Here is a 15,940-nt window from a genome sequence, read left to right as displayed (position 1 = left end):
ACAAAAGCACCAATTGTATGGTAATGGCTTTCCCTATGATAAAAGGCAACGGGGATTTTATTTTGTGAAAATAACCGGAAGTGCGTTAGCTCACTGCGGCTAGCTTTAGTAGCGCCGAATTCGTGGGAACAAAATTGTAAACAGCCGGTATTTTGTCAGGTTTTCAACACGTTAGGGATCTAAACGACTACTTTCTCTCCTGAAAATGTTTCAAATGTTGCTAAAGTTTACAGAGTTTAGAGCTTAAGAGAAATCAGCTTCAGGCCGGCTGATTTCGGCTCGGGCAGGAGCGAAATGCATTGTGGGTAAACGCTCTGCATACTGTCTGATCGATGAGTATGTAGTATGTAGTATATAGTATGCAGTATATGGTTTCGAACACAGCTGATGTGTGCTGGATCAGCCAGGTCTGAACGGCCGAGGAAAACTCCCATCAGCCACTGCAGCAGCGTGGTGTGATGCCCCCATGAGGCCCGCTGCCCCCTTCCTCCGTGTTTAAAGGCTCAAAGGTTAGATTCTGCTGTGTTTGATGCAGAAATAGATAAATAAAATGAAAGAAAATACCAACAAGAGCTGAAATTCCTTGTCTGAACTCGGGTTATTTTTATCAACCAGAAGGTAAATCAGAAGGTAAGAAGCTTATCAAGTCATCAAAGTCTTCATTAACCTGAAGTATTAAATAATAATAATTATTATTTAATTTGACAGCGCCTTTCAAAACACCCAAGGACACTTTACAACATTAAAAACACAAATACAACATTGAGAGAAAGAATAAAATAAAAACATAAAACCACAAATAACAGGATGGACAATGGGGCCTCTGTTTCCCACAATGCACCGCACTGTTATTGTCAGAGCTGCTTGTCAAACATGGCGGCCGACGGCTGCATCTTCCACAGAACCCTGTCCCGGTCCAGACCCGGTCCGAACAAGGTGAGAGTTCATCACGTGTGGCCGGAATAATCCCGGTCAGGTTTATTGATTATTCTGGGATCATTCTGGGATTATTCTGAGATTATTCTGAGATTATTCTGCCGGAAAAAGCTCCGGCGTGTTCCCGCCTTCATCTGCTCTCTGCCCAGCGGAAACCTCCACCAGACTCTATTCAAAAATCTACCGGTTTAACGTCGCTCATTTCCCCAGAGCCAGTGCGTGTCCTCCCGGGAGCAGTTTACTTTATTTGATCATTTAGAACATTCCTGACGTCCGTTTGGCTTTTTCGGTAATAACACGTTCACCGACCCGCTGTTTTTTAACCCAAATTTACGGTTTAAAACCAAAGACGACAGAAATATCGAACGGCTGCTAGTGAACCGCTAGAGATGGGTTCAGGGTGTAAAAATTGGCTTTGTTCTTAGACATTATAATTATTAGCTGAATCAAAATCGAGCCTAAATTACTATAAAAACATTATTATTATTATTATTACGGAGTTTACCTGTACATCAGAGGTATTAAGTTCGCGTTGTTAAATCCAATTCTTTTAAATGGGCAGATTTTGGAAGTAGGTTCGGAATCGGGTGCAGAAACATGCTTACAGCGTCCTCATTGAACAAACGGATGATCCATTAATTACGTTGTGTAGGGCTCATATAAATAAAATATAATATATTATATATAAAATATAAAATGATATATAAAATGTTTAATCTAATTAATAACATGATTTCCCTGATTAATCACGATTAATCTCATTTGTACGCAGAATCCAAAAGTAGCGTATAGCTTTTAGCATTTAGCTTTATTTTAAATGTGCTGCCATATGAATGAAAGTGCCATAACATTTGTTGTGCAAACACACTTTTAACATCAGCATCTTTCTGTAGTTTTTATGTAGAAGCCTCGCTCCACTGTCTGTTTCCTTGAATGACTTGCTGCGATCAGTTGTGTGTTTTGCCTTTAAGTGATATTTTAGACTGTTTTTTTTTTTATTTTTTTTATTTTGAAATACGTGCTTTTATGTTGAAAGAAGTCAAACAGGAAGTAGCGCCGGTTAGCTCCGTGAGCTTCACACCTGTAGCGGTGATGTTAGCTGCTAGTTTATCTTTATTTTATCACTCCATGCTTCGTGGTGTTTGCTGTAACTGTGTGAATGTGATGCATTCAGCAGACTTCTCGAAGAATAAAACCTGCGTTAATGCGCGATAAAATATTTATCGGCGTTAAATAATTAACGAGTTAACTTGCCCAGCCCTAGTTTTCTGAACTCTAAGGCTGTGTTCGAAATCGCCTACCACATACTACATACTGCATACTACATACTACATACTGCATACTACATACTACATACTGCATACTACATACTACATACTACATACTGCATACTACATACTACATACTGCATACTGCATACTACATACTACATACTGCATACTGCATACTGCATACTACATACTACATACTACATACTGCATACTACATACTACATACTGCATACTACATACTGCATACTGCATACTACATACTACATACTACATACTACATACTGCATACTACATACTACATACTACATACTTACATACTACATACTGTATACTACATACTACATACTGCATACTACATACTGCATACTGCATACTACATACTACATACTGCATACTACATACTACATACTGCATACTACATACTTACATACTGTATACTACATACTACATACTGCATACTACATACTACATACTGCATACTACATACTACATACTGCATACTACATACTACATACTGCATACTGCATACTACATACTACATACTGCATACTACATACTACATACTGCATACTACATACTTGCAAACGGCATGCTCATTCAATCAGACAGTATGCAGAGCGTTTACCCACAATGCATTTCGCTCCTGCCCGAGCCGAAATCAGCCGGCCTGAAGCTGATTTCCCTTAAGCTCTAAACTCTGTAAACTTTAGCAACATTTGAAACATTTTCAGGTGAGAAAGTAGTCGTTTAGATCCCCAACGTGTTGAAAACCTGACAAATTACCGGCTGTTTACAGTTTTGTTCCCACGAATTCGGCGCTACTAAAGCTAGCCGCAGTGAGCTAACGCACTTCCGGTTATTTTCACAAAATAAAATACCCGTTGCCTTTTATCATAGGGAAAGCCATTACCATACAATTGGTGCTTTTGTTTTGAAAACAGGAAGTGAACCTACCCTCGTTGTAGCTAGCTTGAAACTGCCATTTTGACAGGAAATGACGATCGGCGATGTCACGTTACATTGCATCTTGGGTAGTTTGAGTATGAGTAGTAACCTCATGATGCATACCCAACATTTCGGAGAATCTGGTATGCATCCGGGAACTTAAAAAAAGTTAAAGTTAGTAGGAGTAGTAGGAGTAGTAGGCGGTTTGGAACACAGCCTAAATGTTGATATGTGTGTGGTGAAGCTTTTTCCTCATCATCCCGGTAACTCGGGCCGACCTGAGACTGATCCGGTCTCTTTTCTCGGGTGTTTGTCCTTCAGGCGTCCTCTCCCGTGGTCTGCAGGGAGTTCCTGTTCGTGGTGGAGGTCCGGCGTTACAGCAGGGATCAGGGGTCCTCCGTTTACTTTCCACAGGCCGTCCTCAACGGTGAGACACGGCAGGACAGTGTTGGACAGGCGAACTGGACGGGTCCAAAAGGACAGGACAGAATAGAATAGAAAAATACTTTATTCATCCCCCAATGGGGAAAATTAAAAAAAGAATAAAATAAATAATAATAAAATGAAATAAAATTTGGATCAATAAAATAAAATAAATTTTAAAAAAAGAATAAGACCAGAAAAAGCAAACTGTACACAGATGGACATAAATCTGATGCTCTGACTGGCTGTGTTGGTTTCTCCCGCCTCGAGTCTCCAGGTGACGACCTGTATGACATCACACTGACGGACGCGGACTGCAGGCTTCAGGTGACTCTGGATCCTGGTCTGAACCGGCTGGTGGAGAGACGCATCCTGCAGCCGGGGGTGGCGGTTTGGAACGCCACCTTCAGCCCCGCCCTGAGCGCTCAGCTCCCAGAATGCACCGGGGCCTGCGGAGCCAGAGACAGGTGAGAGAGGACAGGTGAGAGAGGACAGGTGAGAGAGGACAGGTGAGAGAGGACAGGTAAGAGAGGACAGGTGTGAGAGGACAGGTGAGAGAGGACAGGTGAGAGGACAGGTGTGAGAGGACAGGTGTGAGAGGACAGGTGAGAGATGACAAGTGAGAGAGGACAGGTGAGAGAGGACAGGTGAGAGAGGACAGGTGTGAGAGGACAGGTGAGAGAGGACAGGTGAGAGAGGACAAGTGAGAGAGGACAAGTGAGAGAGGACAGGTGAGAGAGGACAGGTGAGAGATGACAAGTGAGAGAGGACAGGTGAGAGAGGACAGGTGAGAGAGGACAGGTGAGAGATGACAAGTGAGAGAGAACAGGTGTGAGAGGACAGGTGTGAGAGGACAGGTGTGAGAGGACAGGTGAGAGAGGACAGGTGAGAGAGGACAGTGTTGTGATGTAAGAAAGAGGACTGAACGTGGCTCCTCCCCCTGCAGCTACAGACTGGCGAGCTTGGAGGTGAGAGACGAAGCTGCGGACCCTGGAGTCAGCGGGACGGATGTGAGCTGGGACGCTCTGCCCTGGTTTGGATCCTCAGAACCAGCAGGTGAGACGGCGTCGGTGACATCACAGCCGCAGGTGTAACGTTACGGCGTGGAAACTGGCTGATTTATGATGATCCAGCAGGTCCGTCGGCTCCTCTGAGGGCCCACCGGAGCGTGTTCCTTCCTCTGTGGAACAATGTGGACTACAGCGGCGAGGCGTGGAGCTTAGCCCCGCCCACTGATGATGAGGAGGCGGAGCAGGAAGAGGCAGGAGAGGAGGAGGAAGGTAGACTGTCAGGGTTGGACAGATGTTCTGATGATCATCTCCTCAGGTTCCTCAGGGCTTCTACATCCTGATACCTGCATCTGAGACGCTAACGTGTCACATGACCACGTGTGTTGGCAGGTCGGCGTCCTGCTGTGACCGTGTCCGAGCTGCGGGACTCCTTCCTGTCTGGGCGGCGAGGCGTTTTGAGGGGCGCCGTCCACCACCAGCTGATTCTACGCATCGTCAACAAGTCTCACCTGATGTATTATGGGAGGACAGACAGGAACTGTGAGTGCCCATATAAGGTCAGTGGGCGGGGCCAGTGTGACCATATACGGGCCTGTTTATCCCCAGAATGCTTTGCTGATCTGAAAGTGTCTGAGCTGCTGCTCTTGGTTGTGTTTGCTCTGTGATGAAGTGGTGGTCATTACTCTGAGATTCGTGATGTTTCGTCCTCTTTGTTGTGAAGTCAGTTGTCGGCCCCCCCTCAGCTATCTTTCAACCAATCAGCATTCAGTCAGCGTGTCGCAGCCTCTCTGGAGTCTGTGCGTCGTTAGCTTTTCAGAGGACTGCATGTGTGTCCGTCTGGAGGCTGAGAGCGCTGCAGATACCTCCGTGAAGGTATGAATTTTAAATGAAGAAAGGCTGTTTCCACGTCTAACTTTAGGTAAAATCCTACGTAAAGCAACATGGCAGCAGCCGTAAAGCCACGTGGCAGCAGCCGTAAAGCCACGTGACAGCAGCCGTAAAGCCACGTGGCAGCAGCCGTAAAGCCACATGACAGCAGCCAAAAAGCCACATGGCAGCAGCCGTAAAGCAACGTGGCAGCAGCCGTAAAGCCACGTGACAGCAGCCGTAAAGCCACGTGGCAGCAGCCGTAAAGCCACATGACAGCAGCCAAAAAGCCACATGGCAGCAGCCGTAAAGCAACGTGGCAGCAGCCGTAAAGCAACGTGGCAGCAGCCGTAAAGCCACATGACAGCAGCCAAAAAGCCACATGGCAGCAGCCGTAAAGCCACGTGGCAGCAGCCGTAAAGCCACGTGGCAGCAGCCGAAAAGCCACGTGACAGCAGCCGTAAAGCCACGTGGCAGCAGCCGTAAAGCCACGTGACAGCAGCCGTAAAGCAACGTGGCAGCAGCCGAAAAGCCACGTGACAGCAGCCGTACAGCAACGTGGCAGCAGCCGTAAAGCCACATGGCAGCAGCCGTAAAGCAACGTGGCAGCAGCCGAAAAGCCACGTGACAGCAGCCGTAAAGCAACGTGGCAGCAGCCGCAAAGCCACGTGGCAGCAGCAGCCGTAAAGCCACGTGGCAGCAGCAGCCGTAAAGCAACATGGCAGCAGCAGCCGTAAAGCAACATGGCAGCAGCAGCCGTAAAGCAACATGGCAGCAGCAGCCATAAAGCCACGTGACAGCAGCCGTAAAGCAACGTGGCAGCAGCAGCCGTAAAACCACGTGGCAGGAGCAGCCGTAAAGCAACGTGGCAGCAGCAGCCGTAAAGCAACGTGGCAGCAGCAGCCGTAAAGCAACGTGGCATCAGCAGCCGTAAAGCCACGTGGCATCAGCAGCCATAAAGCCACGTGGCAGCAGCAGCCGTAAAGCAACGTGGCAGCAGCAGCCGTAAAGCAACATGGCAGCAGCAGCCGTAAAGCTACATGGCAGCAGCCATAAAGCAACATGGCATCAGCAGCCGTAAAGCCACATGGCAGCAGCCGTAAAGCAACATGGCAGCAGCAGCCGTAAAGCAACATGGCAGCAGCAGCCGTAAAGCAATGTGGTATCAGCAGCCGTAAAGCCACGTGGCAGCAGCAGCCGTAAAGCCACGTGGCAGCAGCAGCCGTAAAGCAACATGGCAGCAGCAGCCGTAAAGCAACATGGCAGCAGCAGCCGTAAAGCAACATGGCAGCAGCAGCCGTAAAGCAACGTGGCAGCAGCAGCCGTAAAGCAACGTGGCATCAGCAGCCGTAAAGCCACGTGGCATCAGCAGCCATAAAGCCACGTGGCAGCAGCAGCCGTAAAGCAACATGGCAGCAGCAGCCGTAAAGCAACATGGCAGCAGCAGCCGTAAAGCTACATGGCAGCAGCCATAAAGCAACATGGCATCAGCAGCCGTAAAGCCACATGGCAGCAGCCATAAAGCAACATGGCAGCAGCAGCCGTAAAGCAACGTGGCATCAGCAGCCGTAAAGCCACGTGGCATCAGCAGCCATAAAGCCACGTGGCAGCAGCAGCCGTAAAGCAACATGGCAGCAGCAGCCGTAAAGCAAAATGGCAGCAGCAGCCGTAAAGCTACATGGCAGCAGCCATAAAGCAACATGGCATCAGCAGCCGTAAAGCCACATGGCAGCAGCCATAAAGCAACATGGCAGCAGCAGCCGTAAAGCAACATGGCAGCAGCAGCCGTAAAGCAACATGGCAGCAGCCGTAAAGCAACATGGCATCAGCAGCCGTAAAGCCACGTGGCATCAGCAGCCGTAAAGCCACATGGCAGCAGCAGCCGTAAAGCAACATGGCAGCAGCAGCCGTAAAGCAACATGGCAGCAGCAGCCGTAAAGCAACATGGCAGCAGCAGCCGTAAAGCAACATGGCAGCAGCCGTAAAGCCACGTGGCATCAGCAGCCGTAAAGCCACGTGGCACCAGCAGCCGTAAAGCAACATGGCAGCAGCAGCCTAAAATCACTTCCCGTCTGTGTTTGTGTCTCCAGGCGCTTCTGGAGGCGAGCGACCGGACAGGAAGCGTGAGCATCGTGCTGTGGAACAGCGTTTGTGTCAGATGGTATCGCTGTCTGAAGCCTGGTGACATCGTCAGCCTGAGCCACTATCGAGTCAAGAAGCACTTCCAGGCTGAAGCCGAGGACATGGGTACATGCACATGCACACGTGCACACACATGCACATGTGCACACGCCCACATGCACACGCCCCGTGGAGGGAACCTGTCTGTAATTCCTTCTTGTTCTCCGATGCCATTGGACATTTTAAAGCCATATGAACCAACTCGGGCTCTGAGAACCTCAGGGAGGGGTCTCCTGCCTCAGGGAGGGGTCTCCTGCCTCAGGGAGGGGTCTCCTGCCTCAGGGAGGGGTCTCCTGCCTCAGGGAGGGGTCTCCTGCTGGGGCCCAGAGTCAGGACTAAACAATGTGAGGATGCGTTTCAGTTTTATGCTCCTAAAATCTGGAACATTCTTCCAGAAGATGTGAGACAGGCCTCAACTCTGACAATGTTTAAATCCAGGCTGAAAACAGTTCTATTTAGCTGTGCATATGACACCTGAAAGTATTTTATCTGCACTCTTCACTTTTTAATTAATTAATGATTATTTTATTTTTTTTTTATTATATTATTTTTATTTTTATTTATAATGATTTTATTGCCTTCTTGTGATTTTATGTAGCTGTGAAGCACTTTGAATTGCCCTGTGTATGAATTGTGCTCTATAAATAAAATTGTCTTGTCTTGTGTTTACTCTCTGTGCTCTGTGTGCAGAGATCAGTGTGAACAGCAGGAATCCTGCTGCACGCCTCTCTGTGCTCCCAGAATCCTCCGTTTCACCTGAGTATCGTCCACCTGCTCCCACCTACACCTTCTACAGCAGGTACCAGCCCCCCCGCCCTGAAGGCTCTGTTGGTCCATCAGTCATCGTCCCCGCAGTAAATCACATTCTGTCTCCGTCAGGAAGGAGCTTCTGGACCGCCCCCACGGCTCCGTGTGTGATGTCATCGGCCTGCTGACGTTCGCTGGACGATCGGAGCGAATCCGGGGTAAAGGTATGTGTTGCCATGGTGACAGCGTGCCACTGGGATGGTGAAACATCACGCTGACACCAGAAATCTGCTCGTTTTGGGGTTTTTGGGTGCTGGCAGATGGCAGAGGGGCGGAGCTTCTTGAGTACCGCTGGCTTCGATTGGAGGATGGAAGCAGCGACGAGCCGATCCTGGTGAAGCTCTTTTCCACATCTCAACCCGAAGCACACCTGAAGCTCCACCCACGTGAGGCGGCCGCGTTGATAGGCTCGCACCTGAGCGTGGAACCACAGACGGCTGATGATGGCTTCTCTGTCCGCAGTGTCCGTGCTGGTGTGTACCCGACTGAAGCTGATCAGAGACGGGACGCGTGGCTGGAGCTACCTGACCAACACAGCCCACACACAGGTGTACTGCACAGGTAACACGCTGCACAGGTAACGCGCTGCACAGGTAACGCGCTGCACAGGTAACACGCTGCACAGGTAACGCGCTGCACCCAGCCTGGCGTCAGCTCTGATCTGTGTCTGCTCTGTCCCACCTGACCTCCGTCCTCTCCCCTCATTGGCTGACCGGCAGGGCTGGGCCACCACTCACAGATGAGCTACCGTAAGCTGCGGCAGGTGAAACGCTTCCTCCAGTGGCTGAGGAGCCAAGATGATGGACAGGTGCTGAGCAGGGCTCTGATTGGAGGCTTCTTCATCTACCCGCCTCCTCCCGTCTCCTTGGAAACCTTCATGAAGGAGAGGAGAGGTCAGCTGACTTTCAGTGTGTCTGTGAAACAACTTGTGCTGTGTTGCAGGGGTCCCTCAGGGGTCCCTCAGGGGTCCTCAGGGGTCCCACAGGGGTCCCTCAGGGGTCCCTCAGGGGTCCTCAGGGGTCCTCAGGGGTCCCTCAGGGGCCAGGAACACATTAACATCAGGAACTTTCAACGTCGGTTCTTTCAATTAGTTGATGAATAACTCTTCAACAGATGGTGAAACACCTGATAAATGGAACTGTAGCTCATTTACAGATGAAAACTGAATCTGATGGGTGGAAGACGAGGCAAATTAATCGATAAGTAACAGGCAGATTGAATTAAAACTGCTGCTTAATAATTACGATACAGAAGTAAAACAAAGGAATGTGGTCGAGGAAGCTTTCTACGGTCCAACTCCACAGGGGTCATGTGATGAAATCAAGTATCCAGACAGACTTTTATCCTGGTGAAAAGAAAACGTTTAAATTCATCAGGACATAATAAACATCAGAGGGAAACACCTGCTGTTTATTTGTGTATTTTTCTGCAGGTGAGTTGGGTTTCCTGCGGGGGGCGGAGCTTCAGAGGGAGCTGGAGAGGCTCTGTTACCGGGAGCGCCGCACCTTCTGTATCCAGGCAACAGTTACTATGGTTACCTACAGCTGCAGAGGAGAGGTGATGCTGCTCGACACACGTATTTGTATATAAAAGCACGTCATAATTACAGATATTTACAGGTAACTCAGTCATGTGATCAGTCAGTAACTGTCTCGTCTCTTTTAGGAGGACCGCTGCCTGTTCTGGACGGACAGATCTTCATCTCTCTCCCCTTCCTCCTCCTCCTCCTCCCCTCACTCCCCCCTCACCTCCTCTCCTCGCTCCGTCAGACACCCCCCCTCCTCACCCTTCTCTCCCGCCTCCCCGTCCTCGGCCGCCGGCCGGTCGACGCCTCGCCCTGCGGACGCCGGCTCACGGTGAGGCTGAACTCGTGCTGCCGCCTGTGTTTGAACTCGCATCACAGCGTTTGTTTCCGCAGGAGGTCGAGCAAGAGGAGGAAGCTGCTGCAGGCCGACACGCCCAAGAAGAGGTGAGTTTCAAACGCCGTGTGGGACGCGCTCCGCCGTCCTGCCGCCGTTTGCTGAAGAGCGTTCTCTCTCCGCAGACTTCCTCTGGTCACGCTACAGCCGGAGCTCAGCAACAAGACGGGTGAGTTTGTGTCCTTTTTCATCTTGCTGCCAGTCCGAGCTGGGACTCCAAACGAGGAGACTGCGTTCCAAACCGCATACTTCTCATACTACTCATACTAACTTTCTGAGTTAGTAAGCGAGTTTGAGTAAGCAGAAGTTCCCGGATGCATACTAGATCCTCCTAAATGTTGGGTATGCATCATGAGGTTACTACTCATACTCAAACTACCCAAGATGCAACGTAACGTGACGTCGCCGATCGTCATTTCCTGTCAAAACGGCAGTTTCAAGCTAGCTGCAACGAGGGTAGGTTCACTTCCTGTTTTCAAAACAAAAGCACCAATTGTATGGTAATGGCTTTCCCTATGATAAAAGGCAACGGGGATTTTATTTTGTGAAAATAACAGGAAGTGCGTTAGCTCACTGCGGCTAGCTTTAGTAGCGCCGAATTCGTGGGAACAAAATTGTAAACAGCCGGTATTTTGTCAGGTTTTCAACACGTTGGGGATCTAAACGACTACTTTCTCACCTGAAAATGTTTCAAATGTTGCTAAAGTTTACAGAGCTTAGAGCTTAAAGGCGGGGTAGGGGATCTTTTTCTGGAACATTTTTTTACATATTGCTTGAAATACTCTTCACACCCCCATTGCAACCAATTAATTAAAAGTTTTGACACAAATATGAAAAGTTTTAGTGGCCTCTAGAACGTACAATCTAGGAAAAACAGTATCCAATCATTGTGAACGGACCGTTCACAATGATTGGATTATGATGCCGTCTATCAAACTGCAATCTGCTCCTCCCTCCCTCCCCCTCCTCCCCCCCCGTGCGCGTACCCTGCTCCGTGAACGAATTACGCGTCCAGAAGCTAAACTAGAGCCAGCTTGGCTAGCACCTAGCATTATTAAACGTATAGTTAGCATAAACTAAATACTAAATACTAAATACGGCAACGATCGATGCTTGCTGTCAGAACAGCGCTCGTGCACCTTCGTGCTCGTGCGCGTTCATGTACTCTAGAGGCGTGCCTTCGGGGGGAAAGTGAAGAAAAGGGTTGGGACTTTTTACCTGTGTATTTTCAAAATGCAGCTTTGCTGGACTCAAAATCCAGGATCTCCTACCCTACCTTTAAGGGAAATCAGCTTCAGGCCGGCTGATTTCGGCTCGGGCAGGAGCGAAATGCATTGTGGGTAAACGCTCTGCATACTGACTGATCGATAAGTATGTAGTATGCAATATGTAGTATGCAGTATGTAGTATGTAGTATGTAGTATGGAAGTATGTAGTATGCGGTTTTGAACACAGCCGGAGACTCCCTTTGGTGCGAACCCATCATATGACTACAACTCCCATCAGCCACCTGGGGGCCACATCCAGCTGTGTATCCTCCTCCTTCTGCCTGCAGTGATTCTGTTTGAAGCCTCCATGGAGTTCCTGGAAAACACTGAAGATGAAGATGTTGATGAGGATGAGGACGACTCGTCTTTCACCACCGCGCTCCTCCCCCCGACCTTCCCACCTGTTGCCATGGAAACTTTGCCAATACGTTACAACCACACCCACAGGGAGGAGCAGACGGGCGCCGTGGTGATGGGAGGCAGGGCGACACCTGGGGGGTTTGACTCCGCCCTCGAGGACTACTACACACTGAGACTAAGAGGTGCGCACGCACGCACACACACACACACACACACACACACTGCCATCTGAGGAGCCTGGGAGTCATATGTGTTTCGTCCGATTAGAAAATAATTAGAGCCAATCATTAATCGCTGGGTGGGACTTTGGATGAATGGCGGCGTTATGGCCGCCCATTCATGCTCCTGAGGGCGGGAGTCAGGTACGCTCTGAGCTACGTCACGGGTTGAGTCATTGGGAGTGGCTGAAGTGGCGCGTCAGTCAAGATGACGGACAGATTCTTCATCCAATCACATGCACGAGTTTTAGAAAAAATAGCCCCATTTGAAATCATGTCGGTTGTGGGCTCGTCCCAGATGGTATGCGAATACCTGAGGGCGGGAGTCAGGTAAGGCACATAGCGCTTCCAAACCTATTGATATTGTATAGGACTGTATAGCATTAAACATTTTAGCGCTGTTGACCGGAAGCCAAGTTACGATATTTCGTTGTCAAGACTCACCTTAGTCTAAGTCCATGTTTCAGTAAATCACTGCAGCTGTGAAACCTGTGAAGCATCATTTACACCACAGTCTCAAACCGACTCTCCCCTCATCCATAGAAGAGAAAAAGAGACCCGGTTCTGGGTAGAAGTGAATGTCATGTTGCTTTTTGAAATGACACCAGAGTGATCTTTTTCAGCTCTGTCAGATGGAGTGCTGGTTGATGCCGTCTTCCTCCCTCACTCCTCCTCTTCCTCCCCTCGTCCTTCCTGTGATCCTCATTCCAACACCTGGACCTCCATCTTAGCACACGGAGCCTTCTCCTCACACACACCTCCACCTTCACCAGGTCAGTACCTGCACACACACACCTGTCTCTCTTCTTCTGAAGATCAGAAAATAACTCTCACAGTCTGTACCTAACTCTGCTGGAACATTAGCCTCAGATAGAGTTCATCCACAGTCCTTAGCTAACTCTGCTGGAGCATTAGCCTCAGATAGAGTTTATCCACAGTCTGTAGCTAACTCTGCTGGAACATTAGCCTCAGATAGAGTTCATCCACAGTCTGTAGCTAACTCTGCTGGAACATTAGCCTCAGATAGAGTTCATCCACAGTCCTTAGCTAACTCTGCTGGAGTATTAGCCTCAGATAGAGTTTAGCTAACTCTGCTGGAACATTAGCCTCAGATAGAGTTCATCCACAGTCCTTAGCTAACTCTGCTGGAGTATTAGCCTCAGATAGAGTTTAGCTAACTCTGCTGGAACATTAGCCTCAGATAGAGTTTATCCACAGTCTGTAGCTAACTCTGCTGGAACATTAGCCTCAGATAGAGTTCATCCACAGTCTGTAGCTAACTCTGCTGGAGCATTAGCCTCAGATAGAGTTCATCCACAGTCCTTAGCTAACTCTGCTGGAGTATTAGCCTCAGATAGAGTTTAGCTAACTCTGCTGGAACATTAGCCTCAGATAGAGTTCATCCACAGTCTTTAGCTAACTCTGCTGGAACATTAGCCTCAGATAGAGTTCATCCACAGTCTGTAGCTAACTCTGCTGGAACATTAGCCTCAGATAGAGTTCATCCACAGTCTTTAGCTAACTCTGCTGGAACATTAGCCTCAGATAGAGTTCATCCACAGTCTGTAGCTAACTCTGCTGGAACATTAGCCTCAGATAGAGCTTATCCACAGTCTTTAGCTAACTCTGCTGGAATATTAGCCTCAGATAGAGTTTATTCACAGTCCTTAGCTAACTCTGCTGGAACATTAGCCTCAGAGTTTATCCACAGTCCTTAGCTAACTCTGCTGGAACATTAGCCTCAGATAGAGTTTATCCACAGTCTGTAGCTAACTCTGCTGGAACATTAGCCTCAGATAGAGTTCATCCACAGTCTGTAGCTAACTCTGCTGGAACATTAGCCTCAGATAGAGTTCATCCACAGTCTGTAGCTAACTCTGCTGGAACATTAGCCTCAGATAGAGCTTATCCACAGTCTGTAGCTAACTCTGCTGGAACATTAGCCTCAGATAGAGTTCATCCACAGTCTTTAGCTAACTCTGCTGGAACATTAGCCTCAGATAGAGTTTATCCACAGTCTGTAGCTAACTCTGCTGGAGCATTAGCCTCAGATAGAGTTCATCCACAGTCTTTAGCTAACTCTGCTGGAACATTAGCCTCAGATAGAGTTCATCCACAGTCTTTAGCTAACTCTGCTGGAACATTAGCCTCAGATAGAGTTCATCCACAGTCTTTAGCTAACTCTGCTGGAACATTAGCCTCAGATAGAGTTTATCCACAGTCTGTAGCTAACTCTGCTGGAGCATTAGCCTCAGATAGAGTTCATCCACAGTCTTTAGCTAACTCTGCTGGAGCATTAGCCTCAGATAGAGTTTAGCTAACTCTGCTGGAACATTAGCCCCAGATAGAGTTCATCCACAGTCTGTAGCTAACTCTGCTGGAACATTAGCCTCAGATAGAGTTCATCCACAGTCTGTAGCTAACTCTGCTGGAACATTAGCCTCAGATAGAGTTTATCCACAGTCTTTAGCTAACTCTGCTGGAGCATTAGCCTCAGATAGAGTTTAGCTAACTCTGCTGGAACATTAGCCTCAGATAGAGTTGATCCACTGGGCTCTGATATCCTCTGAGGCTGCTGCTGGATGGAAAATGCATGCTCCTCAGTGCAGCTGACAGCAGAACATTTCCACCAGAAGTTGGCTTCATCCGTCCAGCAGGGTGGATGTGAGGGGCGGGGCTTAGTAGAGTGACGTAATGAGTGACGTACTTTAGAAATGAAACACCTCAGACGCCCTGATATATGCTCCCAGGAACCGAGGGAAGGGAGTTTTACCTGTGTTGATGGTGATTTGACTCTTTCTCTCTTTCAGTTGACCTGATCGCCACGGCAGCCCAGTTGACCAATCAGAGGCTGGTGTGTGTCCTGGAGGCGTGTCACCTGGGCGGAGCCACAACTGAGCTGGTCCTGAGTCGAGCGTTCCACCTGAGCGACTGACACCTGTCGGGAGTTTTCATATTTATTTAAACTTATGCACCTTATTTAGTTTGTGTGTGTTTTTTCACCCTGTAATTGGACTGCAGGATTTCAACTTTTTAAACCTTTTTATTCCAGATAAATTCGGGGAAATTCATAGTTTACTGTGAATATTCAAAGTATATAGTTGCAGGGAGTCAGAACCAGGGAGGCAGTGTGTTTGAGACAGATAAAGATATATAAATATGTATATATATGTTTGTGTTTATGATGGTAACGCAGCAGAGAAACTGAGGTTTTTACTCTCTGTGGAGTGTTTTTCCTCCTGAGAAGCCTCTGAGTTCATCTGAACTCACCAGAAGTGTCTTTAAATCTTCTTTTAGTGCCAGAAGACACGGCAAAACTCTGCATGTTTCTCTCTGAAAGTTTCAGATCCTCTGCGGCTCCTCACTCTTCTTCTGTGGTTTCGAGCTAAAGTTTGTTGGTCTGTTTTAATTCTGCTGCTTTCAGCCTGTTTTTACCTGAAAAACGATCCTGTTGTCAGTGTTAATGAGTCTCTGTGATGTTCTGAACCCTTTCAAACACCCCAGTCACTCACCAAAGTCCCAGATGTGAATAAATCAGAATTTTCTCTAAATGTTTCATGTTTTTAAATCGCACTAACGGGTCAAACACAGCAGTGTTTTCCACATCCTGTTAACGGGAAGCGATTTCCAGCCAGAAGGAGATTTTTCTGCTGCTTTTTAACCATTAACCAAACATAAGTCTGTCTTTTCCCTGATGAAATAATGTGTGAATAACCTCTGTTAGAGGAGGAGGAA

General features: G+C 48.2%; 1 protein-coding gene across 4 annotated transcripts; it reads left to right on the top strand.

Annotated features, from left to right (window-relative positions):
• Positions 1-860: 860 nt before the first annotated feature.
• LOC142369154 (RPA-related protein RADX) lies at positions 861-15,756 on the top strand. 4 transcript variants are annotated; one of them, XM_075451415.1, is made up of 19 exons: positions 861-936; positions 3,474-3,579; positions 3,853-4,042; positions 4,522-4,631; positions 4,712-4,855; positions 4,976-5,142; positions 7,543-7,699; positions 8,324-8,432; positions 8,513-8,604; positions 8,701-8,826; positions 8,903-9,001; positions 9,160-9,333; positions 9,873-9,997; positions 10,106-10,296; positions 10,359-10,409; positions 10,485-10,528; positions 11,915-12,169; positions 12,829-12,978; positions 15,016-15,756. In XM_075451415.1, exons 1-19 carry the CDS (start codon positions 874-876, stop codon positions 15,138-15,140), a joined length of 2,478 nt encoding a protein of 825 aa, XP_075307530.1. In that variant the 5' UTR covers positions 861-873; the 3' UTR covers positions 15,141-15,756. The 4 variants fall into 4 exon arrangements, with proteins under 4 accessions (XP_075307530.1, XP_075307529.1, XP_075307532.1 ...); XM_075451414.1 differs by having other exon boundaries at positions 4,709-4,855; XM_075451417.1 differs by lacking the exons at positions 11,915-12,169; positions 12,829-12,978; positions 15,016-15,756 and adding an exon at positions 11,815-11,908 and having other exon boundaries at positions 4,709-4,855.
• Positions 15,757-15,940: the final 184 nt, after the last annotated feature.

The sequence above is a fragment of the Odontesthes bonariensis genome, chromosome 19, assembly GCF_027942865.1.
Source record: "Odontesthes bonariensis isolate fOdoBon6 chromosome 19, fOdoBon6.hap1, whole genome shotgun sequence".
NCBI lineage: Eukaryota > Metazoa > Chordata > Actinopteri > Atheriniformes > Atherinopsidae > Odontesthes > Odontesthes bonariensis.
Note: the sequence above shows the minus strand (reverse complement) of the source record. Positions and strands in the feature narration are given on the sequence as shown.

What these genes read in the sequence shown, in the direction of transcription:
- LOC142369154 (XM_075451414.1), top strand. Translation starts at nt 874, where the DNA reads ATGGCGGCCGACGGCTGCATCTTCCACAGAACCCTGTCCCGGTCCAGA. An exon ending in CCAGACCCGGTCCGAACAAG is followed by an intron (nt 937 to 3,473) that starts GTGAGAGTTCAT and finishes TTTGTCCTTCAG; the next exon opens with GCGTCCTCTCCCGTGGTCTG. An exon ending in CCTACAGCTGCAGAGGAGAG is followed by an intron (nt 9,998 to 10,105) that starts GTGATGCTGCTC and finishes CGTCTCTTTTAG; the next exon opens with GAGGACCGCTGCCTGTTCTG.